General features: G+C 32.1%; 1 protein-coding gene across 4 annotated transcripts in view; it reads right to left on the bottom strand.

Annotated features, from left to right (window-relative positions):
• Positions 1-22,050, bottom strand: part of LOC143068117 (patatin-like phospholipase domain-containing protein 7) — a 108,100-nt gene that overhangs the window by 61,945 nt on the left and 24,105 nt on the right. For all 4 annotated transcript variants that reach the window (XM_076241915.1, XM_076241916.1, XM_076241918.1 and 1 more), the window contains 7 exons: positions 16,028-16,089; positions 15,293-15,359; positions 14,660-14,740; positions 14,099-14,207; positions 13,459-13,715; positions 8,763-8,840; positions 8,115-8,189 (listed from right to left, as the gene is read on the bottom strand). In XM_076241915.1, coding sequence (XP_076098030.1) covers positions 8,115-8,189; positions 8,763-8,840; positions 13,459-13,715; positions 14,099-14,207; positions 14,660-14,740; positions 15,293-15,359; positions 16,028-16,089 — 729 coding nt within the window. The remainder of the gene's footprint in view (positions 1-8,114; positions 8,190-8,762; positions 8,841-13,458; positions 13,716-14,098; positions 14,208-14,659; positions 14,741-15,292; positions 15,360-16,027; positions 16,090-22,050) is intronic.

The following is a 22,050-nucleotide window of genomic DNA, read 5'->3' as shown; positions in this document are numbered from 1 at the left end:
GTAATTTCGTGTTCTTACATTAACTAAACACTGTGAATTTGATTAAAAAATCCTTTTCTCATGTTTTTTTATTAGAGAATCCTAAAAAAGGGTAAAGAAATTAACATTGTTATTAGTCTTTTTGTTATGGAAATGGATGTTTTCCCTGAAATAATTAATCATTCAAATGCCAAAAAACACAATATTTAGACGGAAAAAGAGATTTTTTTTACTGTCATTTAAAATTTTAGAAGAAGGCAAGCCAGATCAAGACTATATGTTTTTATAAGGGAATTCAATTGCATGTCCTATAGTTCACTACATTACCTCTTTAATTTTTTCATAGCCAAATACTAAGAGTGCTTAGATTTCTTGTATATTGTTGAAAAAAATCTTTTTAATATCTGAAAATTGGCTTTTTAATGGGAAATAACTCAAAATAATTTGATTTTGACATGTTCCTTGTTACATGTACAAATTGTTAATGTATATTCATATTGAAATATCAAAATCATATTTGAATGAACTATTTTATTTACTCTACATATTTTATATCTCATCCAGTATTCCATTTTCTTTATAAGAAATAATTTATAACACTTTTCTAATTTTATGAACATGATGAAAGTTTTTCGAATATTTGTTCATGCTTTTGACTATATAACTAGATTTTCTCTCTATATCAATATTCTGTTAAATTTCACATGATATATATATACTTAAAACAGGTACAGAATTTTGCAATATTTGATTATTTCCATTATCACATTTAAAATGAGTATCCTCCCTTTACAAATATTTTGGATAAGTTTATTCATATATTTGCGCTATATCACTTGATTTTATTATATCCACAGTATTGAGTTTTTATTTCATTTACATGTATATATTCCAATTAAACAATATTAGATTCAGAACTTTGTAATGATTATTTCACATTCATATTATCCCAGCATTAGGAATATTTTGGAATATTTTACTTGAATATTTTACTTTTTCATTTCACTTTATCACTACATTAGACTATATCCACTTTATGAATTTAACATTTTGTTTCATTTCCATAATAATTCCCATGATATATATTCCATTTAAACAGGTGAATCACTCTTATAATATATCTCAAAATTTATAATGAAGGTGTTGCAATTATTTCTCCTTCTTGCATTCAAGTTTGATTTTTTATAACCTTTTAGATAACTTATTCCATATTATGCAAATTGAATTTCCTTCAGTAAACACAGTATTTTTTCCACAAAAATCCTCTTATAATAAATTTCAAAGAAAAACACCGCAAATATCATAATCCAAAATGAAAATCTTGAAGGGACATTTAACTAGAGGCTCTAAAGAGCCTGTGTCGCTCACCTTGGTCTATGTGAATATTAAACAAAGGAAGCAGATGGATTCATGACAAAATTGTGTTTTGGTGATGGTGATGTGTTTGTACATCTTACTTTACTAAACAGTCTTGCTGCTTACAATTATCTCTATCTATAATGAACTTGGCCCAATAGTTTCAGTGGAAAATGTTAATAAAAATTTACAAATTTTATGAAAATTGTTAAAAATTGACTATAAAGGACAATAACTCCTTAGGGGGTCAATTGACCATTTCGGTCATTTTGACTTATTTGTAAATCTTACTTTGCTTAACATTATTGCTGTTTACAGTTTATCTCTATCTATAAAAATATTCAAGATAATAACCAAAATAAGCAAAATTTCCTTAAAATTACCGATTCAGGGGCAGCAACCCAACAACAGGTTGTCTGATTCATCTGAAAATTTCAGGGCAGATAGATGTTGAACTGATAAACAATTTTACCCCATGTCAGATTTGCTCTAAATGCTTTGGTTTTTGAGTTATAAGCCAAAAACTGCATTTTACCCCTATGTTCTATTTTTAGCTGTGGCGACCATCTTGATTTGATAGCCAGGTCACCGGACACATTTTTTAAACTAAATACCCCAAAGATGATTGTGGCCACGTTTGGATTAATTTGGCCCAGTAGTTTCAGAGGAGAAGATTTTTGTAAATGATAACCAAGATTTACGAAAAATGGTTAAAAATCGATAATAAAGGGCAATAACTCCTAAAGGGGTCAACTGACCATTTCGGTCACATTGACTTATTTGTAAATCTTACTTTGATGAACATTATTGCAGTTTACAGTTTATCTCTATCTATAATAACATTCAAGATAACCAAAAACAGCAAAATTTCCTTAAAATTACCAATTCAGGGGCAGCAACCCAACAACAGATTGTCCGATTCAACTGAAAATTGCAGGGCAGATAGATCTTGACCTGATGAACAATTTTACTACCTGTCAGATTTGCTCTAAATGCTTTGGTTTTTGAGTTATAAGCCAAAAACTGCATTTTACCCCTATGTTCTATTTTTAGCCGTGGCGGCCATCTTGATTTGATGGCCGGGTCAACGGACACATTTTTCAAACTAGATACCCCAAAGATGATTGTGGCCAAGTTTGGATTAATTTGGCCTGGTAGTTTCAGAGAAGATTTTTGTAAAAGATACCTAAGATTTACGAAAAATGGTTTAAAATTGACTATAAAGGGCAATAACTCCTAAACGGGTCAACTGACCATTTCGGTCACGTTGACTTATTTGTAAATCTTACTTTGCTGAACATTATTGCTGTTTACAGTTTATCTCTATCTATAATAATATTCAAGATAATAACCAACCAGGTGCTTCGCAGGGCGCAGCTTTATACGACCGCAGAGGTCGAACCCTGAACAGTTGGGGCAAGTATGGACAAAACATTCAAGCGTGATACAGCTCTGAATTTGGATTGTGATCAAATTTTTGACATTACATGTTTTTTTTTTACACAAAACAAATGTCAAGATTTTACAAATCAATTAAAGATTTCTTCTTCAAACTTTTTAAATCTAAAATTAAATAGTTGACACAGCATAGGTTTCTGACACAGAATGAATGTGGTCTAATGAACTTAAAAGTTTTTTTTTGCCTTTGAGCAATTCACTATGCTGTTGAATATTAATCCTCTCAAAAAAATGTTTGAAGAAATTTTCTTTTTATTTATGAAATCTGAAATGAGAAAAATTTAAACCCCCCCCCCCTTTTTTTTCACATCCCCGTTTCCCTTTCTCCAAAACTGATATCAATTCAAATTTCTAATGGAGTTTGCAACAATAACTACTCTTTTAAATACATCATAAAATATTAAAATGTAAAATAAAGTGCTTGTTATCACTGAATGGTAAAGATTGGTTGGTAGTAAAAGTGAATATACATTGTTTATTGTATAAAACAATAAAAAAAACTTCATCAGCAACATTTTATATTGGCAAATTTCCAATGAAGTTATTTACATAAAGTTATTGGCAAATAAAAATAGAAAATGACATCATAGTCATGTCTGGCAAATGTCCAACATACATTATCTAAAAACATTTTAGATAAGATAAGGAAAAAAAGCTTCATCAGCAACATTTTATATTGGCAAATTTCCAATGAAGTTATTTACATAAAGTTATTGGCAAATAAAAATAGAAAATGACATCATAGTCATGTCTGGCAAATTTCCAACATATATTATCAACTACTATTCTATACAAAGAAAGATAACTCCAATTGAAAATTAATTGCTATTGCACAATATTGTGCAATTAGATATTTCTTGCTATTGTGCAATACTGTGCAATTGAAAATTTTTTGCTATTGCACAATACTTGATATGGAATCCTGATTTGGACCAACTTGAAAACTGGGCCCATAATCAAAAATCAAAGTACATATTTAGATAAAGCATATCAAATAAGCCCAAGAATTTAATTTTTGTTAAAATCAAACTTAGTTTAATTTTGGACCCTTTGGACCTTAATGTAGACCAATTTGAAAACTGGACCAAAAATTAAGAATCTACATACACAGTTAGATTTGGCATATCAAAGAACCCATTTATTCAATTTTTGATGAAATCAAACAAAGTATAATTTTGGATCCCCATTTGGACCAACTTGAAAACCAGGCCAATAATTAAAAATCTAAGTACATTTTTAAATTCAGCATATCAAAGAACCCCAAGGATTCAATTTTTGTTAAAATCAAACTAAGTTTAATTTTGGACCCTTTGGACCTTAATGTAGACCAATTTGAAAACGGGACCAAAAATTAAGAATCTACATACATAGTTAGATTCGGCATATCAAAGAACCCCAATTATTCAATTTTTGATGAAATCACACAAAGTTCAATTTTGGACCCTTTGGGCCCCTTATTCCTAAACTGTTAGGACCAAAACTCCCAAAATCAAACCCAACCTTCCTTTTATGGTCATAAACCTTGTATTTAAATTTCATAGATTTCTATTTACTTATACTAAAGTTATGGTGCAAAAACCAAAAATAATGCTTATTTGGGCCCCTTTTTGGCCCCTAATTCATAAACTGTTGTGACCTCAACTCCAAAAATCAATCCCAACCTTCCTTTTGTGGTCATAAACCTTGTGTTAAAATTTCATTGATTTCTATTTACTTATACTAAAGTTATTGTGCTAAAACCAAGAATAATGCTTATTTGGGCCCTTTTTTGGCCCTTAATTCCTAAACTGTTGGAACCAAAACTCCCAAAATCAATCCCAACCTTCCTTTTGTGGTCATAAACCTTGTGTCAAAATTTCATAGATTTCTATTCACTTAAACTAAAGTTATAGTGCGAAAACCAAGAAAATGCATATTTGGGCCCTTTTTGGCCCCTAATTCCTAAAATGTTGGGACCAAAACTCCCAAAATCAATCCCAACCTTCCTTTTGTGGTCATAAACCTTGTGTTAAAATTTCATTGATTTCTATTCACTTTTACTAAAGTTAGAGTGCGAAAACTAAAAGTATTCGGACGACGACGCCGACGACGCCAACGTGATAGCAATATACGACGAAAATTTTTTCAAATTTTGCGGTCGTATAAAAACAGCAAAATTTCCTTAAAATTACCAATTCAGGGGCAGCAACCCAACAACTGAATGTCTGATTCATCTGAAAATTTCAGGGCAGATAGATCTTGACCTGATTAACAGTTAAACCCCATGTCAGATTTGCTCTAAATGCTATGGTTTTTGAGTTATAAGCCAAAAACTGCATTTTACCCCTATGTTCTATTTTTAGCCATGGTGGCCATGTTTTTTGATGAAATGGGAATTAAAACACAAACTTTATTCTAGATACCCTAGGAATCAATCAGATGAAGTTTGGTTTGAATTGGTTCAGTAGTTTCAGAGGAGAAGATCTTTGAAATAGTTTAGGACAACGTCGACGGATGGACAACGACGACGGACGACGACGGACGCCAAGTGATGGCAAAAGCTCACATTTCCTTTCAGGAAAGGTGAGCTAATAAAGAAATGCACAACATATAATCCATCTGAAAATTGAAACTGAAATCACCTGGATAGCTCTTTCATGTGTCACTGACAAAAGGACAATACTATGTATGAGGGTTACAATTTAAAAGAATCATTTATTATTTAAAAACAGTTTTAATTTTCATACATATTGATATGCAGTGAACAAAATATTTTACTGATTAAGATTTTATGGTAAATTTTAGAAATATTATCAATACTGGGGATTTAAAACAATGAAAACCTAAAAATATTTCTACCCTTTCAATTTTTTGATAGAATAATCATAGGTCAAGAAAAATTTCAGGAAAAAAGGATGCTGAAATTTTGGGTTAGGTGAATAATTTTTTTTACAGGTAGCATCAAGGTAGATTTAAATCTTACAAAACCAACTGGTCAATTTAACTGTCCCTATTGTATTGTTGGGCATATTATGTTTCCGCAATTTTAACAAAAATCCAGTTTTACGTTTCCGCATTTTCTTGCATTACTTTTCCGGAAAAAATAGATATTACATTTCCGCATTTTTTCCTGTATTTCACCTGTAAAAATGGTAATAATGATATATAAGACTTTATTTTATTATAGTATTTTTTTTGGTTTGTACTTTATTTTCTTGAACATGTAGATTATATTCAGATTTAACACTAAGAGTACTTATCGAAAGTCACCATGTGGAAAGTCACCCTATGTGCATTGCATTTCGTATTTTGTAATATCTTTTATATTCATTTGCAAATGTTTGATTATTATTTGGACACTCAATTTCATGTCCTTATTTGGTTTTGGTCAGTATTACCATTTGTATATCATTATTTTTCGAAAAGTTCAGTGTTTGAACTTCTGGTATTTAAGAAAGTGTATTTTGAGTCTAAGTGTCAGTTGATGTATATGTCAAGGATATTGTACTCACAGAAACAAACCAAGGGAAGAAATGTATCATTTATGAAGGTTACATGTACAGATTGTCAAATACCTTGAAAAATGAGGACATTGTCTACAGGTCATTGTCATACTTTATTCCACAAGGTTGCCTATTATTGCTTACATCTACTTCACACATATTTGAACTCCGGTGAAATATTTGTCACTGGGCATAAAAAAATAGCAACAAACAAACAATCAATTAATCTACAATTAAAAACGGAAAAATAGGCATTAGCGACATATTCTTCTTTCTTTAGTTAAGGAATACCATCAACTTTTTGAGGATTACTTTCCAGCGCATGCCTGTATGAGGTCGTTTAAAGTTAATTTCATTTTTTTTTCTTTTATCTATTTATGAAATTTACAATTTTTTAAGTTTTAATTTTACATTTTTTATATATTTTTTTATACCAATAAGATAAAAACAATAAGCACATTTAGTTTAGATGAGAGAATGTTTTAAGAAGCACCTCATGAGTGAGTGCATCCTTAAAGTTGTCTGTAGCAGTTTGGTTTGAGATGTCAGGTGGTAATTTGTTCCAATCTTTGATTGTCTGGCTGAAAAAAGAAAATTTAAAGCTGTCTTTGTTACATTGAAGTTGTCTGTATGTCTGTTGATGGGTAGTTCTTGTTTTATACTGGCTTTTTATGAGTATATCTTGCGATGGTATTGCAATTGGTGATGACTATGTGCAAAATTTTGAGTCTGGTTTTTAGTCTGCGTTCTTGTAAAGATTGCCATTTAGATGTTCTATCATTTCAGATACACTGCTGGTATTGTGATATCTGTTGCAAGTATAACGTGCAGCTCTTCTTTGTACTTGTTCCAATTTATATATATTTTCTAAGTTGTGTGGGTCCCAAACTGTACAGCAGTATTCTAGTTTTGGTCTAACTATTGTTTGGTAGGCTCTTTCCTTAACTAATTTTGGATTTATTTTTAGATTACGTCTGATGGATGCTAATGATTGGTTTGCTTTTGTTGCTGATTGTTGAATGTGTTTGTTCCATTTGAGGTCTGAAGGAAGTGTAATGCCTAAATAAAGACGAATAATAATGCCAGAATAACCTAATAGTGTTTTAAGTAGCTTTAAACACCAAACACTACTGCAGAAAAAAAAGCACACCCCAGGTTTACCTGGCAAACGGAAGAGGCATACATTAAAAATAAAAATGCGGAAACGTCAATAACCTTTAATAAAATTAATGTACAAAAAATGCGGAAAAGAGTACTACAAAAATGCGGAAACGTAGTGCCAAAATTGTGGAAACGTAAAACGCCGGTAATGTCAATGTTTAAATCTGGTTGAACTTTAGCTACAGGTAAACGGTAACACCCATAGTCAACTCACTGTAAGAATATTTCAAAATATCTATATGGATGACTATTCTTCTGGTTTTAATGACATAGATTAATAATAAATATATGAAAACAATCTTAGCCTTCTTGCTAATACCAGTATGTGTCCTAAACATTGAAAATATGATTCTTTTTTGTAACCAACTAAAATGTGTTTGAAATGTTGTTAATTATAGTACAGAAAACATAAACTGAACTTACACACAAACTTGAAGTGAGATAGGACTTTTAGAGCATGTTATTTAAACTTAGTTAACATTTTCTTACCTCATTTTAAAATAATAGAAATAAATGAGTAGTAATGTGTAAGAAAATTCACTATCTTAGAAAATCTTACGTCATAAAAATCATGTAAATTTAAACTGAGTAGACTCAAAATATTCTGTTCTGTCTACCTAAAATAAAGCAGGTAAATAAAATAAAATCATGTCATCATGGCTATATTTAGCATCATACCTCTTTCTTTTCATCACCAATCATCTGCTGTACAACGTTCAAAGATCCTGTTACCACAAATATCAAACTAGCATCCTGTAATGAAAAATGTATTAACTATCTTGTTTCTAAGGATAAATCTGACTTGTATGTACTTCAATACCATATGATTTTTGTTTCTGAGACATAATTTCAAGGTAAGGTACTTCTAAACAGGCAGATTACAATAATAAACTAATCTTAGTTATGCAGTAAGACTCTTCAGATATTTTTTTATCATTTTTATAGCAGATAACTCATTTTATTTTAATACTATTGATATCCAATAAACACATGTTAATTTCAATTAATATAAGGAAGTAAAACACAAATGAAAAATTACAGCTTAAGTCAATTTCTTAGAATTATCTTAACTATTCATTCCATGCACATCTTTCAACTATGTCTACATTTCCTTTACTAAGTTGGAATTCTCCTGAATCCTAGAATAATCTCACTTTGCTATAGTTATAGTTTTGAATCGCAAATAGAAAAATCTTGTTTTGCCTGGATGCAGCAAAATAAATAGTAATGGTAAACATTATTAAATCTGTGCATAATTTTTACGTTACTTTTAAAAAACAGACTTGCTGTACAAATGCAATGACTGTTCAGCAGTGAATATCTTACCTGATCCCCCTGCCTTATTATTGAGTGTCCTCCCTTTATTCTTCTTACTTTCAACTTGTCATCTAATAATGATTGGTCCTATGATAAAAAAAAAAATCATTGACAATTTTTTAACATGACAAAATCTTAATAAGGCCATACCAAAACCAATTCTGTTGGTCATCAAAGAAAGACATTTTGTCCTTTTAAGTAATAAATTCGCCCCAGACAAGCACTTTGTCCTTATAAGAAATAAGTTCAATGCAGAAGATGCACATTCAGTAAATATCTATAGATAAGTCCAATGAAGGCTGCAAACATAAAACTTTTGAACTCAATACCTTTATAGTACCTATTAGAGGTTTATTTATTGTCCCCTGATGTTTTGTGTTTTAATTCATAGTTGCAACTTTTAGTTCAAGCATGCTGGAATGCCCTTGAGTATATCAAAACTTTTTTAATACCCAAGTTAAAAATAAAGTATATAAATGACTGATTGCTTGTTGGTGTTAACAGCCACTTTGAACACTTTTGGTCAGATTTTAGCAGCCAGTTTTATTAGTGGAAAAATCCAGATTGGCTAGAAAGAATAATAGACCTTTGTAAGAAATTGCCTAACTTTATCAATTAGGAATGGTGTACATGCTGAATGTGGGGCTTCACAACCTCAATATTGACAGGCTAGTGATAAACTACTAAGACAACTCTGCAATCAAGGCTTCTTAAAGAATACAGCTCTGTCTTTAACACAACTTTGTAACTATGCTTTTTTTCTTTCTTACAGTGACTTGACTGTTAGTGTTGCTCTCTACCAACTGCAACTCATTCAAAATTTATAAAAGTTTTATAAAACAAATTGCAATTTGGTCAGAATTTTAAATAATAATAATAATAATAGTAAAAATTTCTATAGCGCCCTATATAACAATAAAATCACTCTAAGGCACTTTACATATATACATGATAAAAATATATTAAGTTAACCACAAAACAAAATGAAATAAAAAAATGTTATGTTTAAAAGAACTAAAAACGTATATATGAAAGATATATGAACATAAATAATTATATTGATAGAAAAATAATAGAATTAAAATCAATAATAAGTACAAAATAATTAAAACATAGAAAGCGAAAATATATTAAAAATTTAGCAGAAAGATTATAATAAATAATTGAAATGGTCATGAAAACTTTTGCTAGAATAAAAATTGTGCGAAGAAAACAAAAAAAACAAAAATCACAGCACATTTTCAAATAAAAGGAATAAGAATTAAGATAACAGCTTATTAAACGCAAGTCTGTAAAAATATGTCTTCAATTGTTTTTTAAAACACTGAACAGATTTAGAGTGACGAATTTGTACAGGTAGATTGTTCCATAGGGTAGCGGCAGCACGATTAAATTGTCTTTCGCCGTACGTTTTTGTTCGGACATGTGGCAGTTCGAGTCTAAGGCTGCCCTCTGATCGTAGTGCCCTAGTTGTTGTTTGGAGATGTAATAGTTCCTGTATATAGTCCGGGGCAGTTCCTTGCAGTGCCGTGTACGTATAGACAAGGATTTTGAACTTTGGCCGGAATTCAACAGGGAGCCAGTGCAGTCCAGCGAGAATAGGTGTAATGTGTTCTCTTTTCCTAGTTTTCGTAACAAGACGGGCTCCAGTGTTCTGAACTCTCTGTAACCTTTCAATTTGACACTTGTTAACGCCGAAGAGTAGACTATTTGCGTAGTCAAGTCTGGAAGTTACAAGGGAATTAACCAGAGTTTTACAAGCATCCGTAGAGATGAAATGTCGGATTCGTCCAATGTTGCACAGATGGTAATTACACGATTTTACGATAGACGCAACTTGTTTTTCCATGGTAAGACGGCTGTCAAAATAAACACCAAGATTACGTACCGATGTGACACTATTGATGACATTTTCACCTACTTTAAGTTGGAAAACAGGCATGTTCTTCGACTGATGTTTCGATGAAAAGACGATCAGTTCCGTTTTATCCTGGTTTAGTTTCAACAGATTGTTTGACATCCAAATGCCAATTTCTTCCAAACACAATTCAAGTCTTTTCACGTAGTTGTTCCAGTCATCGAGCGGTTTGATTGTCATGTAGACCTGTGTGTCATCTGCATAGCAGTGAAATTTGAAACCATGACGACGGCATATATTTCCAATTGGTCTCGAAAAAAGACAATACAGTTTTGGTCCGAGAACTGAACCTTGCGGAACTCCGAATGGCAGATGACTGGCGTTTGATCTATCCGACCCTATAACGACTCGCTGGTTCCTGTTGGTAAGATAAGAACGAATCCAATTTAATGCTTTTCCAGTTATCCCATACGAATGTTCGAGCCGTTGAAACAATATTGAATGATCGATCACATCGAATGCTGCTGAAAGATCAAGTAATACCAACACCATTGATAATTGTCCATCTAGTGCTTCCACGATATCATGGTTAACACGAAGCAGGGCTGTCTCAGTTGAATGATGTGGCCTATACGCTGATTGTAGAGGATCACGAAGCCTGTAGTTGTCAAGATGCTGATCAAGACGTTTATCCACTACTTTTTCCGACAATTTTGAGATGAAAGGAAGATTAGAGACTGGTCTATAATTCCGAAACAATTCCTTATCAAGTCCAGGTTTTTTTAACAAAGGTCTTACTAGCGCCTCTTTAAATGTTGAAGGCACTACTGCTTGTTCAAGCGAAGTGTTAATGATGTTACCGATAAATGGAACCACAGCATCCATATTTTGTTTCAAAATATGCGTCGGCAGAGGGTCAAGCTCGCATGACTTGTTCGGTGACTTGCTGATGATTTTAAAAACTTCATCGTTAGTTGTGCGTTTGAAACAAACCAAAGGCTCACCATTAAACGGAGTGTCTTCAGCCAAAGATAACTCTCTGTTAAAGGAATGTTGCTGACTTAATACGTTTCTGATTGTGGTGACCTTATTGATAAAGAAATGTGCGAACTTATTAGACAGTTCTGTGTTCGATGTTGAGGTTGGTAGAACAATATCATGCTGCTTACCCATCAATGAGTTTGACAATTTAAAAAGTTGTTTGTGATCACCTGAGCAATCCTCGATTTTCTTGGAGAAGAAATCTTGTTTAGTTTGATGTAAAAGTTTGCCAGTATTTGAACATCTTTCTTTGAAGATTTGTCGGTGTATCTCTAAACCAGTTTCTCGCCATTTTCGCTCAGCTCTCCGTCTGTTACGTTTAGACTCACGGAGTTCATCCGAATACCATTGCGTGTTCGGACGAAGAAGCACAGATTTTGTTACGAGAGGCGCATGTTTTTCTACAACATCCCGAAGCTCCGAGTCATACTGATTCGCTAGTTCATCAACAGATGGATTTGTATCAGGGATATCAAGAACAATATCCTTTGACAGCTCAACTTGATCAACGGTTTTCCATTTACGGAAAGTGAAAGTTTTACTTATTTTCTTTGGTTTAGCACCAGCCAATACGGCTTGAATAGCATGATGATCACAAAAAGGGTTACCCCGTGCATCAAATAAATTCGGTTCATGTACCGAGGCTTTGGTTCTCAGTAAATTTGACTCCGACCTTGTGATAAAAAGATCGAGTGTGTGTCCACGAATGTGAGTCGCTGTGGATATGTGCTGTGTCAGGTTATGGTCTTCCAAAGTTTGTAAAAATTTCATAGCATTGGAGTCATTTTTGTCGTCCACGTGAAAATTGAAATCGCCGGTAATGATAAATTCATGTGGGAAAGTTACAATCCGGTCGAGATAAGAATTCCATTGATCGAAAAATAAGCTAGTTCGCAAGTCATTTGACTTTGATGGTGGAGGCCGGTAAATGACACAAAACTTTACGCATGTTTTAGCATGGCAAAACGAAAAATCCATGTGTTCGAATTGATCTATGCAAATGTCATTATTTGGAAGATATTCTATGTTCATGCCCTTTTTAAACATAAGAGCGATACCGCCACCGCGCCGATGCTCTCGGTTTAATTGGAGAAAGTCATAGCCTGTCGGTACTAATTCTTGTTTTACTGACTCGTCTATACTTGAACCTAACCAGGTTTCCGTTATTGCAAACATGTCCAGTTTATTTGAAACAACATAGTCACTAATTGAGAGTGCTTTGTTCTTAACTGATCGACAATTTAAGACAGATATAACAATATTGTTGTTCGTGTTTATTTCATCTGAAATTAAACTGTTCGTTTTCAGAAGAGGTATTTTGGCTAGATTCGCGATGTTGGCACCATGTTGTTTGTGACATATTATATTCTGGCTATCATAATGATTGATCTTACTTGTTATAACAGGTATCGCACGTTGAACACTTTTCCCTGCTCTAGTGCCACGTCTGGTCCGCCGTAGAAATACATTACACAGGTGAATTAACTGGCCTTTGTTATTGAATGTCTGACTGCTCACTGTTTTTATTATGTGTGAAAAATTCATTTTGGCAAAACAGTCTATTTCACATTCACAAACCTCCAATTCGTGGTATGACACTCACAAATGTCTACAGATACGTACTGCATCTAATCCTTTTCGTAAAAGATCGAAAATGTTCACAAAAATCACTGATTAACGAGAGCTGATTTGGGAGCTGCCTTCACGGGCGCTAACCTTGACTTGGGATTATTTCCTGAGTTGCAATTGGTGGAGAGCAACACTAACAGTCAAGTCACTGTAATTCAATTTTAAACTTAATTTTACCTGAATTTTGATAATGTTAACCAAATCTTTTTTTGCCAACTGTAAAATAACATCATCAGTTATTTCCTGATTGGTATCTGAATGATGACTCTTAGTAACAGTATCAGATGGTATCTTAAGCTTTGGAGTAGGTTGTCCATCATCTACGATTTCAGAGGATCCTATGTTCTCTACGCCTGCTCTCTCACAAGCAACATCAAAATCTGACCTTGGTTTGTCAGCTGAGTTGTCAATAAAACACTTTGGAGCTCTAGAAGCTAAAATCAAATATTAACTGAGAATTGTACATTTTCATAAATCTCTTTACTAAGTGATTGAAGATCATTACCTATTTCATCATTTTTAAGAAAACAAAGTTGAAATCATGATAGCCTGAAAAGCAAATCCACCTGACTTATAAAGTGTTAATGGTTAGGCATATAGACAAACTGCATCTCTAGACCCTAATGATATTATTTTTTGGTCAAAAGTTTATCATTCAACACCCTTGAGACGATCTATAATCAAAAAGTGGTGTATAAAAAGTGTTAAAATTGAGAAAAACAGAAATTTTCAAAAATCAAAAATCACGTTATCAAGTGACCAAATTAATCATATATGCATTATCTATATATTTTATTGAAAGGTAAAGTATTTATACCCTCTGACTTCTCCATGTCTAAACTTCCTCTGTGTTTACGAGGACTAGTTGGCCAGTTGTTAGGGTTACTAATGCTGGATATTGAGAGTAGACTTGGTTTATCTGATTGCTACAATGAAAAAAACAGTACAGATGTGATGAAATATATGTCAAACTAAATAATAGTCAATGTTGTGTAAGAAGATGTATTAGCTTAATCTTATGGAATGATTTTTTCAAAGTGAGAAGTAGGAAATTGTCAAATGTACTTTATAGTATAGGTTTTTCTCATTGTTGAAGGCTGTACTGTTGCCTATACTTGCTTACAACCACTTCATTTGAACTTTGTTGGATAGCTGTCTCATTGGCAATCATACCACATGTCCCTTTTTCATATTTCTACAGCTGCTACAGGAAAATTCTTTCAGTAATTCTGCAGCAAGAACTGAAATATATTATTTTTTTTATTTCAATCCTTTCTTTGATCAAATAAATTCTATTCAAAATTTATTGTAATTATTGATAACTAACTTGAAATGCTGGACTAAGGTCTACATAGTCAGGTATTTACTGATAACTTACTGATTTAAGTAATTCTGAACTGAGACCAAGGTAATTATGTAATGCTGTAAATGTTACCCTCTGTAATCTAATCATGATAATCTGAAGAAAAAAAATATCTTAAAATTAATTCAATTAATTACTAACACTTTGTTATTGGAAAACAACTTCATTTTTAATACTATTAGAAAAAATTAAGATAATATGTAACAATAAAACATGTGTATTGTTCATTTTTTCCCTTGTAGCAATCAGATAAACCAAGTCTAACTTAACCTGACTTTTCAATGCCATACATGTCAGCTTTAACCATAAACAATAAAACTTCCATGCATTGGAAAACAGCTTTAAATCTATAGTTTTTGTTCCCTGTTGAAGGCCTCTCTGTGAATTTAGATGAAGAACATTAATAAAAATGCTGTTCCTTAGATAATATAACTCCAAACTTAACCAAACATCCTAGACTATAGATTGTATAATTATGAACTTAACTGAATTTCTATGACTATAGATTCTGTAACTCTGAACTTTATCAGCTACACTGACTTAAGATTCTATAACTCTGAACTTAACTGAACTTCCTAGACTATAGATTCTATAACTCAGATATTAACTGAACTACCCTGACTATAGATTATAAAGTTCTGAATTTACCTGAACTACCCTGACTAGAGATTCTGGGAATCTTTCAAACAAGGACTGAAATGCTAATGCTGGAAGTCTGAAAATACAGAGAAAGGAAATTATTATACATATATATATCTTTGGTAACAGTTTTGTAAATATCTGGCAAGAATTGTCAGTGTGAAAGGTTATTGCTGAGCCTAGCATATAATTGCAGTAAGTGAACAAGAGAAAATTTATCAATTATATATTAAAACCAAGTGTATTGTTCTTATCACTTAATGTTGTGTTCTATACAATTGATGGACTCAGTGATAGGCTAGAACCAGCTCTAAAACTACCTGCAAAAATTGCCAAAGCAAATACATAATTGCGGAAAAATACAAAGTAGTCTTTTTTTCTGAGGAATGCAAAGTAATTCCGACTAACCATATCTTAGGAACCTTAAAGACTTAGGTGGAATCTTTTTGTCAGATTTAAAGACATGGCTAATTTAATAGGATACAACTGGCCTAAGCAAAGGAAGGTTACACTGAGAAAAAACTTTAATAGGATTTGCATTAAAAGATTTTCTTTTGCTGGAAAATTCAAAATGGTAAGATCTGGCAAAAACTGAAGTAGGTAAACTGCCGTTTCTGTAGAATATTACTATTGTTCTGAATATTTTAAAGTATAAAAATGTCATGCATATAGTTTTCACATTCTAATTCAAAATTACATTTTATGGTCTTTAGGAATATATTTTACAACTGACTGACTGATTACCTGAGGACAACTGTGTCTACTGCAGCTTTGGCACTGACTGTTTTATAAGGTCGTACATGTCCCTATATAAAACAAAACTGTGATTAATTTCAAAAGACTTAATATATTAAATATAGAATATTTTCATGAATTTCATCTGGATAAGAAAATAATAAATCTAAGTGTCGTATGAATATTATTAGCCATTGATGAGAGAATAAGAATAATAAAATTATTAAGTGGAAATCACATTTTTCTGAAATTTACATTATTTGTTTGTAATGATTATTTGCTTAATATTCTGTCATTACAAAAATACTACATCATGACAGTATGCTATGTAAACTATGGAGACTTTCTTCTGTAATCACATATTTTAACAGATGCACAAAGTATACCAACACTTACAGTTAGGACATCAAGTATGGCAAGTTATTTTATTATTAATATTGTTATTTATAATTGCTTTGCTCATTGTTGAAGGCCTTACAGTGACCTACAGCTGTTAAATGTCTTTGTCATTTGGTCTCTTGTTAAGAGTTGTCTCATTGGCAATCATAACCCATCTTCTTTTTTATAAGTAAATAAACTACGAAAACTTTCTTCTGTTGTTACATATATATTTTAAAACAGATATACAAAACATATCAACACTTACAGTTAAAAAGTATAGTATAGTAAGTAAACTATCAAGACTCTCTACTGTTGTTACATACTTACCGTTAAGACATCAAGTATACTAAGTAGACTATGAAGACTTTCTCCTGTTGTTACATACTTACCGTTAAGACATCCAGTATACTAAGTAGACTATCAAGACTCTCTCCTATTGTTACATACTTACAGTTAAGACATCAAGTATACTAAGTAGACTATGAAGACTTTCTCCTGTTGTTATATACTTACAGTTAAGACATCAAGTATACTAAGTAAACTATGAAGACTTTCTTCTGTTGTTATATACTTACAGTTCAGACATCAAGTATACTAAGTAGACTATGAAGACTTTCTCCTGTTGTTACATACTTACCGTTAAGACATCAAGTATACTAAGTAGACTATGAAGACTTTCTCCTGTTGTTATATACTTACAGTTAAGACATCAAGTATACTAAGTAAACTGTGAAGACTTTCTCCTGTTGTTATATACTTACCGTTAAGACATCCAGTATACTAAGTAGACTATGAAGACTTTCTCCTGTTGTTATATACTTACAGTTAAGACATCAAGTATACTAAGTAAACTATGAAGACTTTCTTCTGTTGTTATATACTTACAGTTCAGACATCAAGTATACTAAGTAGACTATGAAGACTTTCTCCTGTTGTTACATACTTACCGTTAAGACATCAAGTATACTAAGTAAACTATGAAGACTTTCTCCTGTTGTTATATACTTACCGTTAAGACATCAAGTATACTAAGTAGACTATGAAGACTTTCTCCTGTTGTTACATACTTACCGTTAAGACATCAAGTATACTAAGTAGACTATCAAGACTCTCTCCTATTGTTACATACTTACCGTTAAGACATCCAGTATACTAAGTAGACTATGAAGACTTTCTCCTGTTGTTACATACTTACCGTTAAGACATCAAGTATACTAAGTAGACTATGAAGACTTTCTCCTGTTGTTATATACTTACCGTTAAAACATCAAGTATACTAAGTAAACTATGAAGACTTTCTCCTGTTGTTATATACTTACCGTTAAGACATCAAGTATACTAAGTAGACTATGAAGACTTTCTCCTGTTGTTACATACTTACCGTTAAGACATCCAGTATACTAAGTAGACTATCAAGACTCTCTCCTATTGTTACATACTTACCGTTAAGACATCCAGTATACTAAGTAGACTATGAAGACTTTCTCCTGTTGTTATATACTTACAGTTCAGACATCAAGTATACTAAGTAGACTATGAAGACTCTCTCCTGTTGTTATATACTTACCGTTAAGACATCAAGTATACTAAGTAGACTATGAAGACTTTCTCCTGTTGTTATATACTTACCGTTAAAACATCAAGTATACTAAGTAGACTGTGAAGACTTTCTCCTGTTGTTATATACTTACCGTTAAGACATCAAGTATACTAAGTAGACTGTGAAGACTTTCTCCTGTTGTTATATACTTACCGTTAAGACATCAAGTATACTAAGTAAACTATGAAGACTTTCTCCTGTTGTTACATACTTACCGTTAAGACATCAAGTATACTAAGTAGACTATGAAGACTTTCTCCTGTTGTTACATACTTACCGTCAAGACATCCAGTATACTAAGTAGACTATGAAAACTTTCTCCTGTTGTTACATACTTACCGTTAAGACATCAAGTATACTAAGTAGACTATGAAGACTTTCTCCTGTTGTTACATACTTACAGTTAAGACATCAAGTATACTAAGTAGACTATGAAGACTTTCTACTGTTGTTACATACTTACAGTTAAGACATCCAGTATACTAAGTAGACTATGAAGACTTTCTCCTGTTGTTATATACTTACCGTTAAGACATCAAGTATACTAAGTAGACTATGAAGACTTTCTCCTGTTGTTACATACTTACTGTTAAGACATCAAGTATACTAAGTAGACTATGAAGACTTTCTCCTGTTGTTACATACTTACTGTTAAGACATCAAGTATACTAAGTAGACTGTGAAGACTTTCTCCTGTTGTTACATACTTACCGTTAAGACATCAAGTATACTAAGTAGACTATGAAGACTTTCTACTGTTGTTATATACTTACCGTTAAAACATCAAGTATACTAAGTAGACTATGAAGACTTTCTCCTGTTGTTACATACTTACCGTTAAGACATCAAGTATACTAAGTAGACTATGAAGACTTTCTCCTGTTGTTATATACTTACCGTTAAAACATCAAGTATACTAAGTAAACTATGAAGACTTTCTCCTGTTGTTACATACTTACCGTTAAGACATCAAGTATACTAAGTAAACTGTGAAGACTTTCTCCTGTTGTTACATACTTACCGTTAAGACATCAAGTATACTAAGTAGACTATGAAGACTTTCTCCTGTTGTTATATACTTACCGTTAAGACATCAAGTATACTAAGTAGACTATGAAAACTTTCTCCTGTTGTTATATACTTACCGTTAAGACATCAAGTATCCTAAGTAGACTATGAAGACTTTCTCCTGTTGTTATATACTTACCGTTAAAACATCAAGTATACTAAGTAGACTATGAAGACTTTCTACTGTTGTTATAAACTTACCGTTAAGACATCAAGTATACTAAGTAGACTATGAAGACTTTCTCCTGTTGTTACATACTTACCGTTAAGACATCAAGTATACTAAGTAGACTATGAAGACTTTCTCCTGTTGTTATATACTTACCGTTAAGACATCAAGTATACTAAGTAAACTATGAAGACTTTCTCCTGTTGTTACATACTTACAGTTAAGACATCAAGTATACTAAGTAAACTGTGAAGACTTTCTCCTGTTGTTACATACTTACCGTTAAGACATCAAGTATACTAAGTAGACTATGAAGACTTTCTCCTGTTGTTATATACTTACCGTTAAGACATCAAGTATACTAAGTAGACTATGAAGACTTTCTCCTGTTGTTACATACTTACCGTTAAGACATCAAGTATACTAAGTAGACTATGAAGACTTTCTCCTGTTGTTATATACTTACCGTTAAGACATCAAGTATACTAAGTAAACTATGAAGACTTTCTCCTGTTGTTACATACTTACAGTTAAGACATCAAGTATACTAAGTAAACTATGAAGACTTTCTCCTGTTGTTACATACTTACCATTAGACATCCAGTATACTAAGTAGACTATGAAGACTTTCTCCTGTTGTTATATACTTACCGTTAAGACATCAAGTATACTAAGTAGACTATGAAGACTTTCTCCTGTTGTTATATACTTACCATTAAGACATCAAGTATACTAAGTAAACTATGAAGACTTTCTCCTGTTGTTACATACTTACAGTTAAGACATCAAGTATACTAAGTAAACTGTGAAGACTTTCTCCTGTTGTTACATACTTACCGTTAAGACATCAAGTATACTAAGTAGACTATGAAGACTTTCTCCTGTTGTTATATACTTACCGTTAAGACATCAAGTATACTAAGTAGACTATGAAGACTTTCTCCTGTTGTTATATACTTACCGTTAAGACATCAAGTATACTAAGTAGACTATGAAAACTTTCTCCTGTTGTTACATACTTACCGTTAAGACATCAAGTATACTAAGTAGACTATGAAGACTTTCTCCTGTTGTTATATTCTTACCGTTAAGACATCAAGTATACTAAGTAGACTATGAAGACTTTCTACTGTTGTTATATACTTACCGTTAAGACATCAAGTATACTAAGTAAACTATGAAGACTTTCTCCTGTTGTTACATACTTACAGTTAAGACATCAAGTATACTAAGTAAACTGTGAAGACTTTCTCCTGTTGTTACATACTTACCGTTAAGACATCAAGTATACTAAGTAGACTATGAAGACTTTCTCCTGTTGTTATATACTTACCGTTAAGACATCAAGTATACTAAGTAAACTATGAAGACTTTCTTCTGTTGTTATATACTTACCATTAAGACATCCAGTATACTAAGTAGACTATGAAGACTTTCTCCTGTTGTTATATACTTACCGTTAAGACATCCAGTATACTAAGTAAACTATGAAGACTTTCTTCTGTTGTTATATACTTACCATTAAGACATCCAGTATACTAAGTAGACTATGAAAACTTTCTCCTGTTGTTACATACTTACCGTTAAGACATCAAGTATACTAAGTAGACTGTGAAGACTTTCTCCTGTTGTTATATACTTACCGTTAAGACATCAAGTATACTAAGTAGACTATGAAGACTTTCTCCTGTTGTTACACACTTACCGTTAAGACATCAAGTATACTAAGTAGACTATGAAGACTTTCTCCTGTTGTTACATACTTACCGTTAAAACATCAAGTATACTAAGTAGACTATGAAGACTTTCTCCTGTTGTTATATACTTACCATTAAGACATCCAGTATACTAAGTAGACTATGAAGACTTTCTCCTGTTGTTATATACTTACCGTTAAGACATCCAGTATACTAAGTAGACTATGAAGACTTTCTTCTGTTGTTATATACTTACTGTTAAGACATCAAGTATACGAAGTAGACTATGAAGACTTTCTCCTGTTGTTATATACTTACCGTTAAGACATCAAGTATACTAAGTAAACTATGAAGACTTTCTTCTGTTGTTATATACTTACAGTTAAGACATCAAGTATACTAAGTAAACTATGAAGACTTTCTTCTGTTGTTACATACTTACCATTAAGACATCCAGTATACTAAGTAGACTATGAAAACTTTCTCCTGTTGTTATATACTTACCGTTAAGACATCCAGTATACTAAGTAGACTATGAAGACTTTCTTCTGTTGTTACATACTTACAGTTCAGACATCAAGTATACTAAGTAGACTGTGAAGACTTTCTCCTGTTGTTACATACTTACCGTTAAGACATCCAGTATACTAAGTAGACTATGAAGACTTTCTCCTGTTGTTACATACTTACCGTTCAGACATCAAGTATACTAAGTAGACTATGAAGACTTTCTCCTGTTGTTACATACTTACCGTTAAAACATCAAGTATACTAAGTAGACTATGAAAACTTTCTCCTGTTGTTATATACTTACCGTTAAGACATCAAGTATACTAAGTAGACTATGAAGACTTTCTCCTGTTGTTACATACTTACCGTTAAGACATCAAGTATACTAAGTAGACTATGAAGACTTTCTCCTGTTGTTATACACTTACCGTTAAGACATCCAGTATACTAAGTAGACTATGAAAACTTTCTCCTGTTGTTACATACTTACCGTTAAGACATCAAGTATACTAAGTAGACTATGAAGACTTTCTCCTGTTGTTATATACTTACCGTTAAGACATCAAGTATACTAAGTAAATTATGAAGACTTTCTTCTGTTGTTACA

Source organism: Mytilus galloprovincialis, chromosome 3 (genome assembly GCF_965363235.1).
Source record: "Mytilus galloprovincialis chromosome 3, xbMytGall1.hap1.1, whole genome shotgun sequence".
Taxonomy (NCBI): domain Eukaryota; kingdom Metazoa; phylum Mollusca; class Bivalvia; order Mytilida; family Mytilidae; genus Mytilus; species Mytilus galloprovincialis.
Note: the sequence above shows the minus strand (reverse complement) of the source record. Positions and strands in the feature narration are given on the sequence as shown.